The following is a 24741-nucleotide window of genomic DNA, read 5'->3' as shown; positions in this document are numbered from 1 at the left end:
ATGGAACAGATCCGAGTTACAGGATAACCACATGTGAGGTCAACAGCCCTTAAAACTCCTGTAAGATTTCTACAAGGGAACAACAGGGGGTGAGAAAGATTGCAGCTCCCTTCCCCTGGCTGCAATTCAACAGGGCTTCGGAAGAGAAAAGAAAGAAAAAGACACAGCTGCATTGGCCGGGAATCGAACCCGGGCCTCCCGCGTGGCAGGCGAGAATTCTACCACTGAACCACCAATGCACAGGCTGTCTGAAGCCTCTTTGCAGCTGGCTGAACCCTGAAGAAAGTTGTGCTGGAAATCCCACCAGCAGCCCCTGTCTCTTCCCACAGTTTCCTCTCCCTGTGCAGTCCGTGCATTGCCACATTGGCAAACAAGGGCCAGCTGTGCGGCGAGACAGCACTGAGCCAGAGTGAACCACCTTCAGGACACCAACAACTGGTCCAGAGAGAGCAACAGCAGCTCACGGCCCAGGACAGCACGGGAGAGGCTGCAATCTGCCTCTTGGGCAATGCACTCACCCACCTTCCCCCTTGGGATGACTGCTGGCTTCGCCCTGAGCCACCCCACAAGGAGCCGAGGGGAATGCACCTGGCTGTACTGGGATCCAGCTCACTGCTCCCCTGAGCACCTCTCACTGGCAGAAAGAAAAGGAGTACTTGTGGCACCTTAGAGACTAACCAATTTATTTGAGCATAAGCTTTCGTGAGCTACAGCTCACTTCATCGGATGCATACTGTGGAAAGTGTAGAAGATCTTTTATACACACAAAGCATGAAAAAATACCTCCCCCCTCCCCACTCTCCTGCTGGCAATAGCTTATCTAAAGTGATCACTCTCCTTACAATGTGTATGATAATCAAGGTGGGCCATTTCCAGCACAAATATATGCCATCATGTGCCAGCAATGCCCCTCTGCCATGTACATTGGTCAAACTGGACAGTCTCTACGTAAAAGAATAAATGGACACAAATCAGATGTCAAGAATTATAACATTCATAAACCAGTCGGAGAACACTTCAATCTCTCTGGTCACGCGATTACAGACATGAAAGTTGCAATTCTTCAACAAAAAAACTTCAAAGCCAGACTCCAGCAAGAAACTGTTGAATTGGAATTCATTTGCAAATTGGATACAATTAACTTAGGCTTGAATAGAGACTGGGAGTGGCTAAGTCATTATGCAAGGTAACCTATTTCCCCTTGTTTTTTCCTAACCGCCCCCCCCAGAAGTTCTTGCTAAACCCTGGATTTGTGCTGGAAATGGCCCACCTTGATTATCATACACATTGTAAGGAGAGTGGTCACTTTAGATAAGCTATTGCCAGCAGGAGAGTGGGGTGGGAGGAGGTATTTCTTCATGCTTTGTGTGTATAAAAAGATCTTCTGTTCTTTCCACAGTATGCATCCGATGAAGTGAGCTGTAGCTCACGAAAGCTTATGCTCAAATAAATTGGTTAGTCTCTAAGGTGCCACAAGTCCTCCTTTTCTTTTTGCGAATACAGACTAACATGGCTGATACTCTGAAACCTCTCCCTGGCAGGGAACTCGGGGGTGCCTCCTGCAGTGGGGAAATCGCCTTCCACAGGCAGCAACCCCACTATCAGGCCAGGCCCCTGTGGAGGGCGTTGGCCCTTCTCAGCTTCTGCTGGACAAGGCTGCACTTCCGCAGCATCTGCCCTGCAGCCCAGGGCCCGGATCGGGCTCCTTCCAGACTGTACGGCCGCGAGAGGGCGCTCCAGGTCACTGCACCCCCTCCCACCCCCGCCCAGGGGCAGGCTGCAGGGCCGGCCCACAACATTTTGGCACCTGAGGCAGGGAGTTCAAATGACGCCCCCCATGCCTCCTCGCTTGGGCCAAAACTTTGAAAAGTCGCCATTCTGCCTTCTTCCCGTTCTACTCCTCTCATGGTACGGCTCTGCTACCTCCCCCAGTAAAGGAGAACTCACAACTTAAAATGCCTTGTTCAAAACACTTCACTTTCAAACGCCTGAACAGCAGATGTCACGTTTCCTGTCTGCACAGTAAACACTGGCATTTGTATCTGTTCGGATAATCAAAGTGGTGCTTTCCCTGCCTTCCTGGTTGCAAAGATTTGAACGGCTTCCTGCTGAAGGTTCACAGTCTGGGCCAGCTCATGGTCTACTGAGATGGTTGCAAGGCCAACCAGCCTCTCCCAGGACCGGCTCTAGGCACCAGCAAAGCAGGCACGTGCTCGGGGCGGCACATTCCCAGGGGCGGCATTCCAGCCATCCTTTTGGGGGAGGGGGAGGAGAGTTGCGCTCTCGGAGCTGCACCGCTTAGACGGGGCGAGGGCGCCGCACCCCCGGCCGCAGTGGGAAGGGGAAGCCCCAGCCCCGGGATGCTGAGCTGCCAGGGCCCAGCCACTACCTGGGGAGGAGAGAGAGAGTCCTGCAGGTGAGCCGGGGCTGCATTGCCTTGTGCCGCCCCTGATCTCGGGGCTTCTCTGAGCAGCCAGGCGGGTGGGGGGAAAGCCCCTGCAGGCGCTGGGAGAAGGTGATGTCACTCCCTCCACTTCCAGCGCCGCCTGCGAGCCCCAGCCCCACCTGAGCTCGGGGCGGCAAAAAACTTACAGCCGGCCCTGGCCTCTCCTGTGTCATTGTGCAGCGTAGATGTGTTTTTCTTAACTTCAACTTGGAGAAGCTGCGTTCTCCACGGTCAACCATTACAGGAAGTGTTAGAAGTACGTGCAGAGCAACAAAAGCATTTGGAAAGAGGGTGGTCATCTTATTTGTGCACATTGTGACGATGTGACGCAGCAGGGAGGGGGGAGTGTTGACCTGGGAATGTGCCCTGGGGATGGGAGACCTGATAGCCTGTCACCTGAGCCAGGAGGGGGAGGGGGAGGTAACACCTTTGCCCAGGAATGTGAACAGAGGCTGCAGAAGGGAACCTGCTGGGGGAGTTTTAGTTTCAGTCTGATGCTGGGTGGACGAACGCAGGGAACCCCAGGGCTGGGGTCTAAACTCCCTGCTCCCCCAGAAGGACTTGACTGAGGGGTCCTGGTTGTACCCACACGCTCTGTTTTGGACTGTGTTCCTGTTGTCCAATAAACCTTCTGTTTTACTGGCTGGCTGAGAGTCTCAGTGAATCCCAGGAAGAGGGGTGCAGGGCCTGGACTCCCCCACACTCCGTGACACACATATATTCCAGAACAGCCTTTGGAGTTGATCCTGCTGAAATGTATCTTGAAAGGGCTTTCAGTTCATCACCTAAATCACTCGCATCAATATCACGCATGTCATCATGTGTCTCTAGTGCCCTGCATTGCTGCTGTAGGTCTTCTTCAGGTACAGTGAGGGGTTTTGGAATATCACACAACATCCCAAATATACTGCTGTGTTCCTTGAGCTGCATGAAACGTTCTTCAGCTGACTGTATTGCACAATCTAGTACCTGGTTAAAGAATTCAACTTTGAATAGTTGTTTGGGGTCTCTTATGGGATTATCCCGTGCCTCGTAATCAAAAAGTCTTCTTCTTCGGTGACTCTTGTATTCTTGAATGGGTGGGAAAATAGCTTCAGTGTGAAGTTCCTCTGCCAACTTCTGTGCACTCTTCAGAACGTTTTGAAATCCCCCATCTGACCGGTAAGACTGTAGGTATGACTTTGCTTTGTCCAGTTGTTCCATTGCTCCAGATATATCAAGGTCAACACCTTGGAGTCTCTTGCTTACAACATTTATTTCAAACAGTATGTCATGCCACAACACTAAGCCACACAAAAATGTGAAATTATGTATGTTTCTGGTGATTCCATTTCCCTCTGCCACTGTTCTCCCACGAACAGTTCCTGTCATAGCATTCTCCTCCATAATGGCAATTATGGCAAGATTCCCAATTTGGTGTTTGATAGGCTTTATCGCCTCCACTTGACTTTCCCATCATGTGGCACTCAGTGGTTTCAGTGTCAGAGAGGATGTTCCCAGATGTTGCTTCAAAATTTGCCATCGATGAGTTGATGCAGAGAAAAATACATAGATGCTTTGAATTACATTAAAAAATTCAGCAGCCTCACTGGAAGCTGATGCTGCATCACTGGCCACCAAGTTCAATGAATGAGAACTGCATGGGACAAAAAAAGCTCGAGGGTTTAACTCTCGGATCCGTGTCTACACTCCTCTGTTCTTTCCTCTCATGTTGGCACCATTATCGTAGCCTTGACCTCCCATGTCAGCTATCGCAATTCCCGTATCTTCCAGCTTTTTAAGAAGCACATTTTTCATACCCGCTCCTGTAGTATCATCAATGTCGATAAATTCTAGAAAATGCTCTCTGACAGTCACCATTGCAGGGACATTTTCACTAGGTTCTGTTGTTGTTACAAAACGCACCATTAAAGTCATTTGTTCCGTATGGCTGATGTCAGGTGTGCAGTCCAGAATAACAGAGTAATATCATGCTGACTTCAGATCTGCCACAATCTTCTGTTTGACTTTTGTTGCCAGTAACTGTATGGTCTCATTTTGAATTGTTTTTCCAAGGTAGTTGTGTGTGTACCATGACTTGGGTGGTGACTCTTCTTAGATGCTCCTGGAGTACAGCATCAAACTCAGCCACCAGCTCCACAATTTTAAGGAAGTTTCCATTGTTTGGCACATACAGCTGATCTGCAGTGCCACGCAGGGCTAGGTTTTGGGTCGCAAGCGCTGTCACAATGGCAATGAGCCTTTTCAGAACATTTTGCCAGTAAAGAGACTGACGCAATCTTCTCTTGATGCTGATCATCTGTGGTGGCCTTTAACCTTAGTCTCATCTCCAGCTCTTTCCACCTGTGGAATGCTCTCTGGTGATTTGCTGCCTTCTTATGGCACGCGAGATTTCTAGCCAGATTTTTCCAGTCCTTTGTTCCTGTGGAACCCAATGTGACTGGAACATTAGACTGGCAGAGTTTGCAACAAAACCAGTATGCAGCATTCTGGGTTTCTGAGTACATAAGCCATGGCCTCTCCACTTTGTCACCATTGGGGATTTCACGCCAGTAATGTGTTGGATGGAAACTTCTATTTTCATTGTCTTTGGGGAACGAAGTTTTTCACTTGCTGTGGCCCATGCAGTACAAGCTACTGCTCAAGTGGGTCCACAGTCCTGGATCCTCTAGACTTAAGGAACTAAACTCAGCAGCAGCTGTTTCTTGCGCCTCCACCACACTCTTCTCTGATCTACACTTTTCTTCAGGAATGTGCATGGTTACATCCACCTGAGATGGAGATATGGATGCTGCTGCAGCTGCCAGGTCACCTGCACTCTGACTGACTGGAAGATCAGGCATCTCCTCACCACTCACATCCTCACTGGGGCCAGAAGGCTCACCGTGAACATTTGTGTCTACGTATCTCAGGAGAGCTCCTTCCTGCTTAGGTAGAAAAGCTTCCTTTGCTTTCTTTCTTTTTCTGAATGCTGCCCCAGAGGGGCGTTTTCTTCTTTCACTCATGGCTGCTGTTCTGTGCCAGCTAGAGTGGCTCTCAACACTCAGTTGAAGGGGAGAAATAAGCAGGCTGGTAGCAGGGCCTGAGTGAGGGAAGATATCAGCATCTTAGGGCCTAACTGGCTCCTGCTGCTTCAGTTGACGGCCTGTTCTCCTCAAGTGGGTTCAGGGAAGCAGCAGGACACAGGAAGCTCCCTGAGAATCTGGGGTTAATCAGTCCAGGCTCCTGGGGGGGCTAGAGAGGGACATAAGAGGCTCCTCTTCTCTCTCCCTGTGGCCGCCTCAGTTTGCTCATGGTAAGGCCAGCCCTGGGCCGTAACTCTACCGCTGGGCTTAGGGCTAGGGCGACCAGAGAGCAACTGTGAAGAAATGGGAGAGGGGGTGGGTTGGGGGGGGGTAATAGGTGTCAATATAAAAAAAGTCCCCCAAAAAAGGGACTATCCCTATAAAAACGGGACATCTGGTCACCCTAGTTAGGGCACAAGGGACGGGTAAACCCCAGCAATGAGCAGCATGTGGATACAGGGTCCCTTCTCCCTCTGGTGCCCCTCCTCAGGCCTGGCTCTCTCCCATGCGGCTCTTGCTTTATCACTGATTTCAAGGCTTCCCCCTCCGCAACAGCACTGCTCCCTCCCCGCCAGCTGCCCTGCCCCCGTTTTCTGGGGAGGCCACCAGCCCCCTGAGATGTTCCTGCTGTGTGTGTGTGTTGTTATTAATGGTGAGATCGGGGCCCTGTCACGCTAGGCGCTGTACAAACGAGCAATAGAAAACCCCTGCCCTGAAGAGCGGAGAAACTCACGGTGGGGAAGGGAGGTGCTCATGTGGGCCAGCTGCCATATCCACAGTGTGCCGTGCAGAGCGTATCATGCGCGGGGTGCAGGGAGCCAGGTGCACACTCAGCACATGTAGCTGGTGTGCTGTGCAGGACACGGGGACACAGTGGGCCAGACGCGGGGCGTGGGGCAATGCAGCAGGGTGCGCAGCGCCATGGGCAGCTGCAGCCCAGCATGCAGGACATGCACACGCAGCAACCCATGGGTCTCTGCATCTCTCACGTGTGCAGGTACAGAGCCCCGCCCTGCGGTTGGCACGGGGGCCACAGGAGCGTGGGCGAACGGCCTCTGTGTGTGCCAAGTGCACAGGGTATGCCGGGCCCCTAAACAGCATCTCAGCTCCCCCATTGCCCACGGCAGCCCCAACCCGCCAGCCAAGCCAGGAGGAGGACACAGCCACACGTGGGCTGGGGCAGGCCAGCCCCTTTCCATGCTGCCCTGTTACAGCAAGAGTCACCCCAGGGCAGCTCGTCCACACTGGCGCTGGCCACCGGGGTCTGCCCTGGCTCCCCCCTTCACTTCGCCCTCCCGTTTGGCCCCCGGACGGTCACTTGCTGAGCACTGTGCAAGACACAGGAATCGAACCCAAAAGGGGGCGGGGGGCGGGGGTCCCAGGAGGTTCCCCACCTGGTTGTAGCTCTCGTACTCCTCAGCCAGCTGCTCAAAGAGGCGGCAGAGATCTTGGGTGTACTCCCAGGACGGGTGCCTCTCCAGCAGCACAGCCCAGATCTTCAGCAGCACCTGGGAGTTCACACTCAGCCAGAGATAGCGCAGGGACAGCTCGCTGACGTTCTGATCCCGCTGGGGAGCACGAGGGGACAAGGGTCACGCACGGCCGCCCTCTGGGGGAGCCTCCTCAGGGGCTGCTGCCCTGGGCCCCAGCAGGTCCTCTGGAGAGCACCTCACAGCCCACACCCAGCCCCTGCCCACGGCCCCTTTGCCTTTTCCACTGCAGCCTCCAAGAGCTTCTGCTCAGCAAGCACCTGTGGCTGGCGCGTGCCTTGATCTCTGCACTACTTGGATTCAGTGGCCCTGCTTGCCAGCTCATTCCTGGGATCAGATCATCCCTAAGCTCTGGGGAAAGCTAGACCCAGACTTGGCAGCTGCCCCCAGATCCTGACCCCCCGGGTGTGAGCAAAATTCAGATCCCAACACCCCCGGCCTCTGTAAAGTTTGATTCCTCCTCAAAGCATCCCTCCCACTCTGGTATTTAGTAGGAACCTATCAATCCAGCATTTAACCTTCACAGCTGCTCCCTAGCTGGAAACTGGGGAGAAACAAGCACCCCCCTAGAAGTTCACGCTGCTATAGGACTGTTCGATTCCTGCTTGGGGAACCAGGTATGAGAACCAGGTATAGCCACGGCTTCAGTGCACAGTAAGGAATGATTGCTGAAGTGTCCTGGATGAAAAGCCCCAATGCCCAGGGCAGGTGTCAGATGCCATCCACTCCTGGCACTTGCTGGGATGTCAAAGATTTTCCTGACACTTGCGGTACCACCTCCAGCCCAGAGGCAGTGAGGGATTTTGAACAAGCCATGGGCCAGTATGGTTGGTCTAGAACGCATGGCCCTTGAGGCCGAGAACTGGGGTCTCGGCCAGCTGAGCTAAGGGAGCAGCTGTTCAGGGCGCCTGTAGAAAGACCATGGAGCTTACAGCAGAGCTGTTCCCAGGTGAGCTGGGACACCGGGATGGTAAACAGCGTGAGGATGGAAAGTGAGCACCAGACACCTTACCAGCCTGGTAATGTTGGCCGCCTTGAGAACCTCTTCGAACTGGACATTCACGGTATAGTTGATGGGGAAATAGTGTTTCTGCAAAGGCAAGAAAAATAAAATCCTAGTGGCGAACTAAAAGCTTCTCTCTTCCCCGGATCCTCCTGGGCTGTGCCCCCATCAGCAACCGCTCCTGTCCCCTCCCCCTGAGTTGATGGGGAAGCGTGTACCCTGCCAGGCACCTTGGGCATGTTTCCTTGTGGGTAAACAAATGCTGAAAACTAATTTGGGTTGTAACCCCTGGAACAGGTGTGCAGCCGCCTAATGCCGTGACACTGTCACTGTACACCACGGGGACCTTCCTGCTCCAAGAGCACAAGTCCCAACCACTTGAGCTAAAGGAGAATCGTCAGGAGTCACCTGTAGTCTAGGGCCTGTGACACACAGCTGGGCAGAAGACTCTGCCTGTTAGAAGGCAGAGTTGCACGTATGCACCAGTTTGCCCTCTCCGGGGGCTGCAGCCCCCTCTGCGATGTTTGAAAATGAGCCAAATAGTTTGCACTTGGGTACCTGGTCATGCACCTAAATCAGGGCTTGGAAATTAACCTACCAGCAGCCCGAGGAGGGACCTTGCTAGGCAGGGCAAATGTCAACAGGAACTGCTGGGGGCTCAGCACTTTAGAAAACCAGGGCTCCTTGCTGGCGTCCAAAATGGGCAGTTAGCTGGTTAGCGTCGGGCTGCTAGTTTGGAAAATCTTGGCCCCGGAGAAGCCAAAAGGGGTTGAAACAAGAGATGGTTCCGATTCCACAGCCCCCAGCACTCAGTGCGCTATCGGCAGAAAGGCAGAGGCTGCCCTACTGCCAGAGATGCATGTCTGGGCCTTTGGAAAGGGAGACACAAATCAACCGGTAACGTAGCCTGAGCCTAGAGGGAAAGAATTACCATGTACTGGAGCCGTTGCTGATACGTCAGCTTGTTCTGGAGAGCCTCGATAATCCTGCATTCCTTCTGCATTGCAGCCTCCAGCCCCAGGACAGCCACGAAATCTGCAAATCACCATCCCGTCCCCCCAACCCGAGGTGAACGAGAAGTGTAAGGCCATGCCCCAACTGGCTCCCATCACACGCTGGGAACCAGGAGGAACAGGCTTATGCTGCAGAGCAGGGCTCGGGAGAGGAGGGGAAGGAGAAGGGGGAAATCTGTCAGTGTTTTGAAGCAGCAGTATGGGGAGGGGAGGGCAAGAGACCTGGCCACCAAGGCTCAGGGTCATTTGAACGAAGGGGAGAGTGGAGAACATTCCCCCCAGTCCAATGCTAAGGGCCTGGCTGGGTTCCTGAACAGAGCGTTGGGTCCCACCCACTGAGTGCATGGACCAGCGCTGGGACTTCGACCCTGGGCAGCTGTTATCCAGATCCGCCCCAATAAGGAGCTTGTGAGCTGGACTTGGCAACAGCTCTGCTGCCTCCCTTGCATCCCTGCGTGGGCCCTCTGGCCATCCCCGCCCTGGCTTCCCAGATAGAGCCCTCTCTGGGGCAGCCCAGGGTCCACAGCAGGTCAGAGCGTGCCAGCCCATGGGAGGCACAGGAATGGGCTGGCACAGCCAGGGGCTGCCTGGGGAAAGGGTCTTGGCCCCCTGCTGTTGTGAGGGTATTGGTCCGGTGCTCTCCGAACCAGAACAGGGCCATAGGCGTGTCCGACCCCTTCCCCTGCCCCGCATGTGACAGGAGAGCGAGCGCCCCGTCGTACTCACAGAGGAAGGGTGCGTAGCCCCGCTGCATGCTGATGGCGTGTGTCTGGGCAGCGAGCAGATGGACAATCCGGCCTACATGACAATGGCTGTGTCAGCGGGAACAGCCTCCCGCGTGCGGGGAGCAGCGATTCATGGAGAGAGACCAGGGGGTGCCCCAGTACACTGCTGCCGCGGAAGGACCTGCAGGCTCCCTGCAACCCAGGGAGGCCGATTCCTTCCCTGGGTGAGGGGCTCTCCCCTCCTCTCTAGGGTGCCGTGCGTGTTTGCTGCAATTGGGCGAAAAGCTGCTGCCAACGTGGTCCCATCGCAAGGTGCCAGGAGGAATGAACGACCCAGCCCCACTGCACGTGGGGTCTAGGGTGAAGGGCTGGAGGCTGCGGATCCCCGAGGCTGTGGGGGGGGGGCAATGCTAGTGTTATCCTCCGTCTGCCCCGTCTGCGTCTGAAGCTGGGCTCTGTAACAGGAGACGGGAGGTAAAACCAAATGGCCGAGAGGCCAGCGCACCGAGCTGGCGTACAGCGCCTCAGCCGTTCGCTAATAAACAGAGCCCCAGCGAGCTCTGCTGTGGGCTCACCCTCCACCCACAGCTGGCTGCATTTCAGGGGCTTTGTACATCGCTGGGATCAATTTGTTTGATCTACTTCTACTGATCAAACCATTTTTGCTGGTCCCTCAGGTGGTGGCTTAGACAGGCCTCAGCGTGCTAAGACACAAACATGCTGTCTCGGACGGCTGGAAGCCAGCTCCTCCTGTTATGCTCTGCGCATGCCTCATCGCCCCAGAACTTGTACCCGGTGCTTTGCCAGCTCTCCTAATGTCTGTGCCAAGGGCGAACTACCCCCCTCTGATGCCCTACGGCAGAGATCCCCAAACGCTTGAAAGTCGTGCCCCTCCTTATCTCTGTCCGCGCCCTGCCAGACTGCAGCTGTGGGGGGCGGGGGGCATCAACAAGGGTAAGGGGGGGCAAGGCTGGGGCTGCAGGTGAGGATGGGTCTGGGGCCAGGAATGGAGCCGCAGCCAGCGCTGGGGGCAGAGGTCCGCCAGGAGCGTAGCCGCACGTAGGCTGGGGACAGGGACAGGGACAGGCGCAGGGTTGGGTGCCAGGGACATGGCTGGGGGAAGGACCGGAGCAGAGCTGGAGGCAGGGAGGGGCTGGATGGCACTCCCTCCCCGACCACACCCAAGGATGTGGCTCTGTGCCCTTCTCGGGGACCATGCCCCACAGTTTGGGGACCTCTGCCCCACGGATTTCCAGTGCAACATCTGCACAGGTGCCATTTGGATCAGTCCTGCACCTCGGGCAGAACAATCACCGATCGTGCAGCAGAGTTCTGTGCTGCTGGTTAGAGCCAGGAGAGCCCTGCCCTCGGTGGGTCCGGGCACAAGCCTCGTTTGAATGCGTTACATGGCCGTGTGCAGCTGGGCACGCCTTCTAGGCAGCGGCAAGGCAGTGTAAGAGCAAAAACGTACAAATACACAACTGAATCAGATGACCTAGAGTCGCTGATGCTGTGTGATCTGGCCTTGGCCCAGAACTAAGGGAGTGAGTTCCAGGGAACTTAGGATGGGGCCTTTTGACTGGTGAGAGAGAGTCCAAAGAGGAAATCCCAGAAACAGGCAATATGCGAAGTGGAATCTGCTACTACCCCAAGGACCTTGTCTGGGAGGAGACAGAACAAGCAGGGTGCACCTCTCAACACCAGACACACTGTGACTTGCTTTTTTCCCCTAGGCCACAGGACAACTGGACAGATAGATAGCTCGGGAGCCTGACTGGCCACTGGGGATCCCCCCCTACTGGTAACAACCTGTTTGAAAACAACCATGTTCTTTAATGGCCTTGCTGCTTCGGTCCATTGGTTACTAGAAAAAGCTGTAGTCATGACACCGAGTTCTCACAGCCTGTCGGACCGAGAGCTGGCAAAGTCACATCCACCACCACTCTGAACCAGAGACATTTGCATGTGTCTAGATTGTCACGGGGACAACTTGGTCAATTTAAACTACTCAGACAGGGCCCATGGGCTACAGAAACGTGCGTCGGGCTCAATGGCTTCAACCACGTAACGGGGCATTTTCTTGTGGGCAAACAACAAGTTTCACATCCGGCCCAACAGCAGCAAGGATTGATCCCAAGGGACCGATCGGAGTCCCTGAGCTGAGATGTTGAAACTTGTTCCATGTAACGTGAAAGCTGAGATAGTAGCTAGTTATTAGGTGGCTCAGTCCTGGGCAAAGAGGAGTCTGTGCCCTTTGTGCCAGATGAGAGATAAGGCAGCACAGTACAGAGAGTTCATCACTGCAGGGAGCTCAGACTAGCTGCCAGAAGAGAGAAAAGCAACGGCACGTGGTTAGTGAGGTACTGCAGCATGTAAGAACATACGAACGGCTGTACTGGGTCAGACCAAAGGTCCATCCAGCCCAGTATCCTGTCTACCAACAGTGGCCAATGCCAGATGCTCCAGAGGGAATGAACAGAACAGGTCATCATTAAGTGATCCATCCCCTGTGGTCCATTCCCAGCTTCTGGCAAACAGAGGCTAGGGACATTGATGGACCTGTCCTCCATGAACTTATCTAGTTGTTTTTTGAACCCTGTTATAGTCTTGGCCTTCACAACATCCTCTGGCAAGGGGTTCCACAGGTTGACTGTGCATTGTGTGAAGAAATACTTCCTTTTGTTGCTTTTAAACCTGCTGCCTATTAATTTCATTGGGTGACCCCTGGTTCTTGTGTTATGAGAAGATGTAAATAACACTTCCCTATTCACTTTCTCCACACCAGTCATGATGTTATAGACCTCTATCATATCCCCCCTTAGTCATCTCTTTTCCAAGCTGAACAGTCCCAGTCTTATTAATCTCTCCTCATATGGCAGCCGTTCCATACCCCCAATCATTGCTGCCCTTTTCTGAACCCCAATAGATCTTGTTTGAGATGGGACATCCAGATCTGCATGCAGCATTCAAGCTGCGGGCATACCATGGATTTATAGAGAGGCAATAGGATATTTTCTGTCTTAATGTCTCTCCCTTTCTTAATGATTCCCGACATTCTGTTCGCTTTGTTGACTGCGCTGCACATTGAGTGGATGTTTTCCCAGAACTAGCCACCATGACGCCAAGGTCTCTTTCCTGAGTGGGAACAGCTAATGCAGACCCCATCATTGTATACGCATAGTTGGGATGTTTTCCAATGTGCAACACTTTGCGTTTATCAATATGGAATTTCATCTGCCATTTTGTTGCCCAAACACCCAGTTTTGTGAGATCCTTTTGTAGCTCTTCACAGTCTGCTTGGACCAGGGGTGGGCAAACTTTTTGGCCTGAGGGCCACATCGGGCTGCGAAACTGTATGGAGGGCCAGGTAGGGAAGGCTGTGCCTCCCAAAACAGCCTGGCCCTTGCCCCCTATCCACCCCCTCCCACTTCCTGCCCCCTGACTGCCCCCCTCAGAACCCCCAATCCATCCAACCCCCCATTCCTTGTCCCCTGAGCGCCCCCTCCAGGGACCCCTGCCCCCTAACCGCCCGCCAGGACCCCACCCCCATCCAACCCCCCCTGCTCCCTGTCCCCTGATTGCCCCGACCCCTATCCACACCCCCACCCCCTGACAGGCCTCCGGGACCCCACCCCATCCCCTTCTCCCTCTCCCCTGACTGCCCCCCAGGACCCCTGCCTCTTATCCAACCCCTCCCCCCCCCGTTCCCCGCCCCCTTACCATGCCACTCAGAGCGGCAGGAGCTCCAGTGATTTAGGGTTGATCCATTCACTGACTTCACTGAACTTTGGATCAAGCCCCTGCCCTGATTCTGCAAACTCTTAGCCACGAGCTGAACTTTAAACACGAGCAGCTCCATTGCCTTTGATGGGGCTGGTCATGGGAGTCAGCGCGTGTGGGTCAGCGCATGCAGGGGCCTCGGTCTGTGACTGTGGGGAGAATGCTGGGGGAGAGGGGGCGCTGGGAGGAAAAGGTCCATACGTACACTGCCCATGGTTATTCCTGCCTGGGGAACTGCAGAGGGAGCAGGAAAGCAGGTTTACTCTCAGCCAAAGCACAGCAGAGGCTTGGCTGGGTGTCGACAAGCTTGGCTGGAGTCGGTGGCTTTTATCAACACCTGGGGAAAGAACGTTTCTAGCGGACGTTGGCTCCCTTTGGAAATCCCAGTCACGGACGTGGTGAGTTCAGAACACAGCCCGGCAGGATGGCCGAGCGGCCTAAGGGGCTGGCCCCCACGGCAGAGGGATCTGCCCTCGAGCAAACTCATCTCCGGTTAGCCAGGCTCTGGTGAGAGCAGCTCCCCCGCGAAGTAACATGTTCCCTGCCCAGAGGGTATCAGCAGCACAGGGGAGCTGCGTCTCCACCGGCACCAGCAGCACTCAAGCGTCGACCCTCCTGCAACAGGCTGGCTTGCTCAAGTTTAAAGCACCCCTTAACTGGACCTAGAGACATTCGTGTGTGGACGTGAGTCAGGGCAGGAGCACCACTGAGTTACAGCTTGAGCTGACGCTGCAGCAAAGACCCTTACGTGCTGCCTGCAGGTCACTGTCCCCCTCTGCGGGGCAGGAGCCATCTCCTTGTTCTGTGTATAGACAGCACCTAGCACCGTGGGGCCTGATCCCAGAGCATTGTAACATAACAGAGGCACTCTCAATAACTCCCTGACAGTGAAACAAGCAGACTGACCAGCCACAGCTCTGGATTAAGGGTCGCTGCTTGGACACAAATTGTCTTCCCAGGCCAGTAAAGAGAAGTTGCCCCTTGGGGACAATCCCAGGACTCCTGGGTGTTGCTCTGGATGAATCAAAGGGTTATTTAGTCTAGTAAACTTTAAACACTCTCACGCACTGCAGCCAGGCTGGTGCCCGTCACAGATCTGGCTTCATTTTACTGCTCGTAACTTTCTTATAATTGTCTTTACATTGTATTCCCATTAATGAAGCTCAGAAACACAGCAAGAGCCTCGCAGCTACTGCTGGCTGGGCAGTCTGGTTGGGGAGAGCAGCCTGCAATGGCTTGCTGCGGTTAGACCATGACCTGATTTCAAACGGTGCAGATCGAGGGGAATCGATCAGACAGGTCTTTCCACTGAAATGAATCATAATCCCTAGCTCGTATCTAGTGCTTCTCATCCGCAGAGCTCAGGAGCACTATAGAAAGGAGGTCAGTGTCATTATCCCTACTGCACAGGTGGGGAAACTGAGTCACGGGGACATGACTCACCCAAGGTCACCCAGCGGGCCAGTACAGAGGCAGGAATAGAAGGCAGGTCTCCTGGGTCACAGCACAGTCACAAGGCCACGCTGCCAGCCTGCACTAGTCAGGAAGAGACGAAGCCAACCCGGCCCATAGCACCTGTGCTGGCTCAGCAACTCAGGTTGTTCCCAGCTGCCCCCAAGGTTTCCAGGCCCTGCAGGTGTTGGAGCCGGCTCCGCATCACTGGGCGGTGGCCATGATCAGGGAGGAAGCTGGGGCTCAAGACAGACGGGGCTTGGCACCCGGGGGTACGGGAGGCTGCGTGAGTTTTTGGCACACAAAGGGCACGGGAGGCTTTTCCGCCTGGCGAGGGAGGGGCGCATCGCTGTTCTCCCCTCCTCTCCTTGGGCCGGGGCAAAGGAAGCTGCATTTTTGGGAGGGGACTTGATTTCACCACTCCAACTCTCCAGCACCGATCTACCCCAATCCCCATCACTGCCTCCAGCAACGAGGGGTAGAGGAGACGGCCTCGCTGGGTGATGTGGGGCCGATGGACCCTCCGTTAAAGTTCTGACGAGACCGTGCTCAGTGGCTGTCCAGCCCCAGCCTCCCTGCAGGAGCCGCCCTGGAACTGCGCAGCCAAGACCCTCCCCTCCAGGACAGGCACTCGGTGTCACGGAGTCCCTGGGCGATGCTCTGGAACTGCTCCCCATGAAGCCAGGCAGGACTCTGGGGAAGTCTCCTTTCTGTGAGCAGCCTGTCTCCAGGGCACACAGCTCACACAGCTTCCACCTTCCTGGGTCTGACCTCGGAGCATTCAGCATCCTCTGCCCCTCCGTGTGCTTCCCACAGCGAGTCCGCCCAGGCGGGGTCTTGGGGAAGCCAGAGGGTCCTGCGACCCAACTCCGCAGTCAGACGTGATTCTCAGCCAGCCAGGAAAACAGAGGTTTATTAGACGACAGGAACACGGTCTAACACAGAGCTTGTAGGTGCAGAGAACAGGACCCCTCAGCCGGGTCCATTTTGGGGGGGCAGTGAGCCAGACAACCACGTCTGCACTTCACTCCATGTCCCCAGCCAGCCCCAAACTGAAACTCTCTCCAGCCCCTCCTCCTCTGGGCTTTCCCCTTTCCCCAGCCAGGAGGTCACCTGATTCCTTTGTTCTCCAACCCTTTAGCTCCCACCTTGCAGGGGGCAAGGGCCCAGGCCATCAGTTGCCAGGAAACAGGGTGTCAGCCATTCTCTGTGTCCAGACCCCTGCACACACCTGCCCTCTAGGGCTCTGCAATGATCATACACCCTTACCCCGCCCCCTAGATACTTAAGAACTGCATAGGGGAAACTGAGGCACCCCCACACCATTCAGAGGAAATATTAAGAACAGTCCCACTTCTCCACACTCGGGCCTTGGCCCCGCACCACCACGGCACCTGCTCGACTCAATCAGCTTCGAAGCCAAGGGGCTTGCGCTGCGAGGATGCTCCGGCCAGTGTGATTTGGGCCTTCGCTCCAGTTCGGGGAAGGGAGCTGCTCCCCAGCGCAGGCTGGGCTCAAACACCCTCTCCGCTAGCTCCGTCCAAGCTTGGGGGTAGATCAGGCCTGGGGAGGTGGAGAACAGTTCTTGGCATGGGGTGGATCCCACAGCACAACCCGCGACCACGGAATCACGAAGCACAAGGGCTCCCTGCTATAAACCCATCCGCGATGGTCCGCGTCATTAATGCGCTACCGTGGAACCTCAAAGATAGGAGCATCAGACTGACCGTCAGCCAGACACCGTGTGGAACTGGAAGTAACCAGTCAGGCAGCAGCAGAGGTGGGAAAACAAAACAAAACAACCCCACACAAATCTTGTACTGCAGGGAACTCAATCTTTGTCTTTCCGAGGCCCCCCCACAACACACTATAAAAACTCCAGGGCCCAGCAGGTGGCCTGTGGGGCTCCGGACTTCAGCCCCGTGGAGGCTCGGGGCTTCAGCTATGTGGGCGGGGGGAAGCGCCAGCTTCAGGATCAACACTTCCCCTGTAGCTGAAGTCCTGAGCCCCAGTGCGCCCCCGCCCCCCAGCTGAAACCAGGACCAGAGCCATGGAGAGCCCCGAGCATCCCACCTGAAGCCCTTATGTCCCGAGGGTCAGAAGCCCCGACCCACCCCCGCAGCCCCAAACCACCCATGGCTGAAGTCCACAGCGTCTTGTTCAGAGTTAGGAACAACCTCCATCCCCGAGGTGTCCGGAACTCAGAGGTTCTGCTGAACCTCGTACGAGCGGAGGAGCTGGGCCCTAATTTTAGATTCACTTGTGGCCACAGCCTCTTCCATGGACGTGGCCACCTTGGTGCTAGTCTGACTGGAGTCATGCCCGCGGGGCGGGGGTCAGCACAGCCGTGGTGTATACGGTGTCACGCGTGGCCAGGTAGAGCAACTGGCGTCTATTCAGTGTGCAGGGAGGGCAAGTGTAACTTGCACCTGCAGCAGGAAAAGCAGCTACATCCGGCGGGAGAGACAATGTAAAGAGGAGGCCGGCTTTATCCTGCAACTCGGGTGAGCTGCTTTGCCTGCTCAGTGCCAGCTGCCCGTCACAGCGGTGGATCCCGTGCGCACCTTGGTGAGCTCTCACCCCTGGGAGCAGCTCCCCCTCCTGCAACGGCACCACGTGTGGCCGCGAGCGCTCACCCGCATGAGGGCCGCACTGCTGCATCCAGCGTTCCGCTCCGAAAGCTGAGCGCCCCGGGAGGAGGCCCTCTCTTCTCCTCGCCCCCGCGCTCCGTGCCCCTGCGCCCGCTCTCCCTCGTTGGTGACCCAACACAGACACAAACTCCAGCCTGCAAACCTGGCTTTCAACCGGGAGCAGGTCTTCTCTTGGGCGAGATAACACTGAACAATCAGCATCAAACCTCGGCCCCAGACTCTGCCTCCTGGGGACCGGCCCTGTCCATTCACACTGTCAAACAGATTGAGCTTTAAATGGCCTTTGAACGGCTTTTGCCCAGAACCCTGGTGCAGCGCGAACCTGGAAGCTTTTGTACGCAAGTCTGTGCTGAAGGATTCACTCCAGCCCTGCCCTGGAAGGAGCCAGATCCTCAGCTGGAGGCTCCATTCATTTCAGAGAGCTCTGGTGATGGATGCCAGTGGAGGATCTAGCCCTGCGCCTTCGGCTAGCTTCTGCAGGTTTAGCTCCAGGCTCAGTAATTGCCTTCAGGGCAGGGCACCCTTTGCCCTTGGGGCATGGTGGCCAGAGCTGGGCTCCGGTTCCCCTGCAGAGCGGGGAGATGAATTCATTGGTATTTATTCATGACAGCAGCACTCGGAGCCGCGCCACCTCCTCCAACCTCTGAAGACGAAAGTGACACCTGGCGGAGAGCTCCCGTGCCCTCCGGCTCTTCCCACACTGTCTGCCAAGCTGCCTTGGCATAGGGAACCTCGCTCCCAAATGAAACACCTTCCCAGACAGCCCCAAACTGGCGCCCCCCAATCCGCATGAGCGCAGCACAGGGAGATCCCCTGGGGCAGTCTGAAATAACCACAACGACCCCCAGCTTCCTGCCTTTGCGGTGTCAAGCAACAGAGGGGGAGAAGTGTCCTCCAGCAAACCACAGACTGGAAAAGAAAAGGACCAGGATTATGGGCTAGGATCAGGGAGCCTATTCCAGGCCTCGGTCTTTAATTTAGCTGTAAAGAGCTGGATTTGACTCTAGGGAAAATGCCGTGATAATCGGTAAGGTGACGGATGTTGACCTTGCATCCAGTACTGACGGGTATCTTGGATGGTGGGACTGACATACCAGCAGGTAAAGCAACTCGCAGGCGTGTACAAGCAGGGTAAATTAAATGAAGAAACCTTCCCCCACCCCACTGTAATGCCTGTGTTCCTCTTCCCCTGCTGCATAACTCCCATCCCTGACACATTGCTCTGCACGGTTGATATTTAATCAAGGCTGGAGGCAGCTCCTGGCACCTAACGTGTTTGCGTCTCTAGGCTCTCTGTACTGCTAACTCACTGCCCTGCTGAGAGCGCGAATAGCCCAACATCGCCAAGGCTAAACAGGGAGCTGTGCCAGCCCTAGTCAAGTTTCAGAGTAACAGCCGTGTTAGTCTGTATTCGCAAAAAGAAAAGGAGGACTTGTGGCACCTTAGAGACTAACCAATTTATTTGAGCATAAGCTTTCGTGAGCTAAGCCCTGTCCTCCTCCTCGAACTCAGAGTGTAATCTCCCCTTTGTTAACTAGCCTGCCAAGTTCCACATGGCCCTTTGGCCCTTAAGCATCGTAGCAATAAGGGTCACTGAATCAAGGAGCTAGATTAGCTTATTGATTGCCTGTACCGGTGCTGGGAAAGTAAAACAGCAATCCCAGCCATGAACAATAGCGGACTCCACGCTGTCACTGCACTCAGCGGACAGAAACTAGGAGGAGTCCTCCACAAGGACTCCTCGTTGTTTTTGCCAAAACAGACTAACATGGCTACCACTCTGAAACCTGCCCACAGACAGAGAAAGTCTTGGCACAAACACCACCAGGGGCGAGTTAGGGAAGTAATATGGGTAAAACATTAAAACAGTATGAGGCGGCTCCTTTGTGGGTAGGCACAGCGTGTGTCGGGGGTGATAAGGATTTACACAGCATCGGAGCGGGTTCACAGGGAGCATTAAAAAACAAAGCCTATGATAAAATCCTAACCAAGCTGCAATAAATTTAGCAAACAACCTTGGGTGCATCTGCGCTGGTGAACTGAGGTGCTAAATTATGTCACTAGTAGCAGGCGCACACACACACCCTGCACACTTCCCAACAGCCCATGCTTTACAAGCCCGATTTCCTGGCTCCTTCAAAGCACCTGTCAATGGGAATTAGGTCTCTAAAGACCTTGCAGGATCTGGGCATCAGCATCTCGGCTGCAGCATCGGGCGCGGAACCCTCCTGAAAACTTGGCCATGCCCCTTGAGCAGCCGGCCCGGAGCCATCTGTCCACCCTGCCGTGAGCCACTCTAAGCTGCCTCTGCCCTTACTTGTAATATACAGAGCTTGCGCAGAGGGGGAGCCCTGGCACATTGGCATGAAGCTCCCCACATGACCCCTCAGTGCACAGGACCTGCGGGCTTTGGGATGCCCTGGTTCTCTCTCTCTACCCTGGGCATAGCAGTTGTGCCAGGCTCTCCCTCTCTGTGGTGCTCCGCTTGCCCTTGTTCCTGTAGTATCCGAGCACCTCTCCATCACCAGGGTGTTCAGCTCAGGCACCCCTGGCGGGCAGGGCAATGATCCCATAGGTTACAGAGGGGATCTGCAGCAGACAGATGAAGTGGCCAGAGTACCCAGGGCTGTGCAGCACCTTACCATGAGGAAGCCTTGTCTGTGCCTGCCACGGGTTGGCTCCCAGGCTCTGCCAACCACGGGCAGCACAAGCCCTTCCCTCTCAGCCCACACTGGCTCCCCTGTCCCTCTGGAGGTTAGCGATAGGCAGGCCCAAACGCCACACCCTCTGAACATCCAGCCCCGGCTCCACTGGGCTGTCAGAATTACCAGGCTCGCAGTTCCGCAAAGAATAGTAACCCCAGCTGACTCACGACACCTGAGATCACAGCTTCGCCAAACACACACCCCTTAGATCAGGTAAGAGTGAAAACCAGAATAAGTTTATTTAACAGAGATTGGAGTACTAGGAAGTAGGTAGAAAGTATCAGAAACAACTGGTTACCTCTAACGCCAAATCATAATACACCTTTTAGCAGCTAGACTTAACTCCCAACACGGTCCTGTCTCATAAAGGTTCTCTCACCCTAAGTCCATCTCCCAGTGTTAACCAGACCAGCTGCGACCATCCATTCATATGCCAGCTGGCAGCTTGTCTCCTTGGTGAAGGATCCCGGGGGGGTCTCTGCATTCTCCTGACCCAGACTAATTATTTGATCTTAACCCGAACTAGGCCACCTGCCTGTGGTGTGCTCCTTCCTGTAGATTTTGTGATCTCTTGTTGACTTTGCAATAAAGCTGCTGGCTCTCTGTGCAACAAGCTTTACATTGTAAGCCACACATCATAATGGTCAGCAAGGGAGATAAGCGTCTCCTGCCCCCTACCTGAACAGAACCTGTCAATTACCTCCAGGCGACCTGTCTTAACTCACATACCTTAAGAGCATAGTTTTCAGAATAGATACTTAACTCCTTACAGATCATCCATACATCCCTCTTGCAATGATTAAGACAACAAGCGTGTACCTCATATGCCACTCTTCGGCGCATTGTCATGTAAACGTCAGACCCAGGGGATCCCTATACGCCCTATGCACCCCTTACGCCCTCTCCAGTTGGTCCCAAGGGATCTCTGGACCAAGGCTGGTTATCCAAGAAGTCTGTACCAGAATAGGTTATTGAATCCAAATCCCAGGCTAGCCTCCCAGTCACTGGGCCATCCTACCATCCTGTGCAACTGGGAGGTAAGGTCCCAGGGGGTAAAGCGCGGCTCCACTCAAGCATGCTGCTGTGGGCGGATGCAGAGACACACACAAGCGGAAGAGGGCTGTTGGTATGGATGAATGGGCCAGGTTTGCAAAGGCCAATGCTAATATTTAAATGACACGTGGTTGATACAACCACAGTTTGTGCATGGCTGATTTTTCACACGGCCCTGGCAGATGCACGGCTGAGAGACACAGGAACATTTCTGATGAGAGGTGCTCTTCGGGCGTGTGTCATGCTCACTGCTAATAATTCGTCCACGCTCCTGTCTGCCACCAGCTGGGAGCTCCGACACATCTGCCACTAACCTCACCACAGCCACGCCGGCTAGGCAGTCAGCCGGGGGCGGGTGATTTCTCAATCAGTTTGCTAACTGAGGATCAGGGTGGGAATCAGACAGTGGGAAGCAGAAGGATGGAAAAGTTGTGGGGTAAAGGGCTGAAGGCAGGATACAGGACTCCAGTCGAGTTAGTCTCCAAACCCACATCCCCACCACCATCCAATCTGCTCTGTGATGAAGAGTTCCTGGAAAAGGTTCCGTCTTAAATCTCTTTTTCATGCTATTTTTAAGCCTTCCCAGCAGAGCCCCCAGCCGACTCACCCGAATACAACTGGGCGGGGGGGGGGGGGGGTTGTTTTTGCAAACATTCTGCATTTGTCCACAAAAGCACCCACAGAGCCAGCCGCATCAGCTACCAGCTACCTGGCCTCTGAGGGGGAACACGACCCTCCGCCCGCCACAGCGAGGGAGGGGTAGAGGCCAAGGTGCAGTGGGATGGCATCTAAGCAACCGAATGCCGCAGTCCCTCTGTGCACACAGACCAAGCACTCACTTTGAGGCAGTTGTTTTCAAACTGTGGGTCACGACCCAGTAGTGGGTCAGGGAATGGAAGGCACTGGGTCGCGGCGGCTCTGGTCAGCACCGCCAACCGGGCCCTTAGGAGTCCCAGCAGCGGTGCTCCCAGCTAAGGCAGGCTAGTCCCCACCTGTTCTGACACCGCGCTGCACCCCGGAAGCAGCCAGCAGCAGGTCCAGTTCCTAGGCGGGGGGGACCACAGGGCCCCGTGTGCTGCCCCTGCCCCAAGCACCGGCTCCGCACTCCCATTGGCAGTTCCCACGCAATGGGAGCTGGCATGGGGGTGCCTGCGGGCGAGAGCTGCGCAGAGCCACTTGCGTGCCTCCGCCTAAGAGCTGGACCTGCTGGTGGCTGCTTCCGGGGCGCAGCGCAATCCACAGTGCCAGGACAGGCGGGAAGCCTGCCTCAGCACCCCCGCTCCGCCGACCGAGAGCCACCCGAGGTAAGCCCGTTCCCCTGCCCCAGCCCTGAGCTCCCCCCAAACCCAGAGCCCTCTCCTGCACCCCAAACCCCTCATCCCCAGCCTCACCCCAGAGCCTGTACCCCCAGCCCAGAGCTGACCCCCTCCCACACTCCGACCCCCTGCCTCAGCCCAGAGCCCCCTTCCACACCCCAAACCCCTCATCCCCAGCCTCACCCCAGAGCCTGTACCCCCAGCCCAGAGCTGACCCCCTCCCACACCCCAACCCCCTGCCTCGGTCCAGAGCCCCCTCCCACACCCCAAACTCCTCATCCCCAGCCCCACCCCAGAGCCTGTACCCCCAGCCCAGAGCTGACCCCCTCCCACACCCCAACCCCCTGCCTCGGCCCAGAGCCCCCTCTCACACCCCAAACTCCTCATCCCCAGCCTCACCCCAGAGCCTGTACCCCCAGCCCAGAGCTGACCCCTTCCCACACTCCAACCCCCGCCTCAGCCCAGAGCCCCCTCCCACACCCCAAACTCCTCATCCCAGCCTCACCCCAGAGCCTGTACCCCCAGCCCAGAGCTGACCCCCTCCCACACTCCGACCCCCTGCCTCAGCCCAGAGCCCCCTCCCACACCCCAAACTCCTCATCCCAGCCTCACCCCAGAGCCTGTACCCCCAGCCCAGAGCTGACCCCCTCCCACACTCCGACCCCCGCCTCAGCCCAGAGCCCCCTCCCACACCCCAAACCCCTCATCCCCACCCTAGAGCCTGTACCCCCAGCCCAGAGCTGACCCCCTCCCACACTCCGACCCCCTGCCTCAGCCCAGAGCCCCCTCCCACACCCCAAACCCCTCATCCCCAGCCCCACCCCAGAGCTGACCCCCTCCCACACTCCAACCCCCGCCTCAGCCCAGAGCCCCCTCCCATACCCCAAACTCCTCATCCCCAGCCCCACCCCAGAGCCTGTACCCCCAGCCCAGAGCTGACCCCCTCCCACACCCCAACCCCCTGCCTCGGCCCAGAGCCCCCTCCCACACCCCAAACCCCTCATCCCCAGCTCCGTTGGGCCGGGGGCGTCAACAATTTTCTTCAGCTGGGTCGGCCAGAAGAGAAGTGGGAACCGCACCGCTCTGAGGCCCTTTCAAGCCGAGGGGTTTTCCAGCGCGGGTCAGCACCGCTCCGGCTGCCGGCGCGCCCAGCCCGGGGCTCGTCCGCGGTCCGACCTTCCTGGCGCCCCCCAGCTGAACCCACCCTGCTCTGGGAGCCCCCTGGCCCGCCCGGGGGCTGCCGGATGGGAGGGGGCGCAGCATCGGGGCCCTAAAGGATCCGGACGAGGCGGCGAGACGCCTGGGAGCAGCGCTCAGAGCTGGAGAAAGCACCGGGGTCTTGCACCTCAGCGGAGCGGAACCCCCCGCCGCCCCCCAGCTGGCCGGGCCCCTGCCCAGCGCTTCCCTGCCCCCCCGGCACCCTGAGCCCCTTCCCAGCTTGTTCAGGCTGCTAAAACCCGCCGGGTGCAATTGCCCCCCCTGCACCCCGCCCCCCGGTTACCTAGCGGCCGCCTGCGGGCCAGGCAGGGGGCGTCTCGCGGCGGCCGGGGAGCGCCTCGCGCACGGAGGGACCCCGGGGCGGTCTGCGGCCGCCAGCCCCCGTCCCGCCGCTGGGCTCTGGGGGCTGGGCTGGAGCTCGCGCACCGGGGAGGCGGGGCAGGCCCGCGCCTGCAGCTGTGTGCCGGGGGCACGTGGATTCCCAGAAATCAGGGGCTTTCCCCTTGCTCGCGTGTGCACCCCAGGCGCTCCCCCCGGGCCCTGGCCCTTGCTGCACGGGAGCCGCCCCCGGGCCGGGCGCCTTGCATCCAGCCGCGGGCGCGTCTGGCCCAGCCCCCGAGTGGTGCGCGGCGCTGTCCTTGCGAAGGGCGCCCCGCGCTGCTCCCTGCGCCCAGTCGGACACGGGGCTGGACGCGCCTCTATTAACCCCGAGCAACTGAAAAGGCCCCCGCCCCGGGCCTCCTTCTCCAGCATGGGAACGGGCCCTTCTCCCCATCACAGCTGCCTGGGGGGCGATTCAGCCCCACACTCATGTGCCATGATTG

At 56.6% G+C, this 24741-nt stretch overlaps 1 protein-coding gene and 1 non-coding gene across 5 annotated transcripts in view; both read right to left on the bottom strand.

Annotated features, from left to right (window-relative positions):
* IL34 (interleukin 34) overlaps positions 1–24488 on the bottom strand; it is a 52634-nt gene extending 28146 nt beyond the window's left edge. The window contains exons 1-6 of one of the 4 annotated variants that reach the window (XM_043526378.1): positions 24201–24358; positions 9744–10197; positions 8936–9039; positions 8014–8091; positions 6906–7079; positions 5616–5804 (exon numbers count right to left, since the gene is read on the bottom strand). In XM_043526378.1, coding sequence (XP_043382313.1) covers positions 5655–5804; positions 6906–7079; positions 8014–8091; positions 8936–9039; positions 9744–9771 — 534 coding nt within the window. In that variant the 5' untranslated portion in view covers positions 9772–10197; positions 24201–24358 and the 3' untranslated portion in view covers positions 5616–5654. Of the gene's footprint in view, positions 1–5615; positions 5805–6905; positions 7080–8013; positions 8092–8935; positions 9040–9743; positions 10198–13727; positions 13841–24200 lie in introns of those variants that run through there. The other 3 variants (XM_037877792.2, XM_037877790.2, XM_043526379.1) reach the window with 3 other exon arrangements.
* On the bottom strand, positions 169–239 carry TRNAG-GCC. The gene has a single exon. It is a non-coding gene; the product is annotated as a tRNA-Gly (tRNA).
* Positions 24489–24741: the final 253 nt, after the last annotated feature.

Source organism: Chelonia mydas, chromosome 12, assembly GCF_015237465.2.
Source record: "Chelonia mydas isolate rCheMyd1 chromosome 12, rCheMyd1.pri.v2, whole genome shotgun sequence".
Lineage (NCBI taxonomy): Eukaryota > Metazoa > Chordata > Testudines > Cheloniidae > Chelonia > Chelonia mydas.
This window is presented reverse-complemented; position numbering and strand designations above follow the sequence as displayed.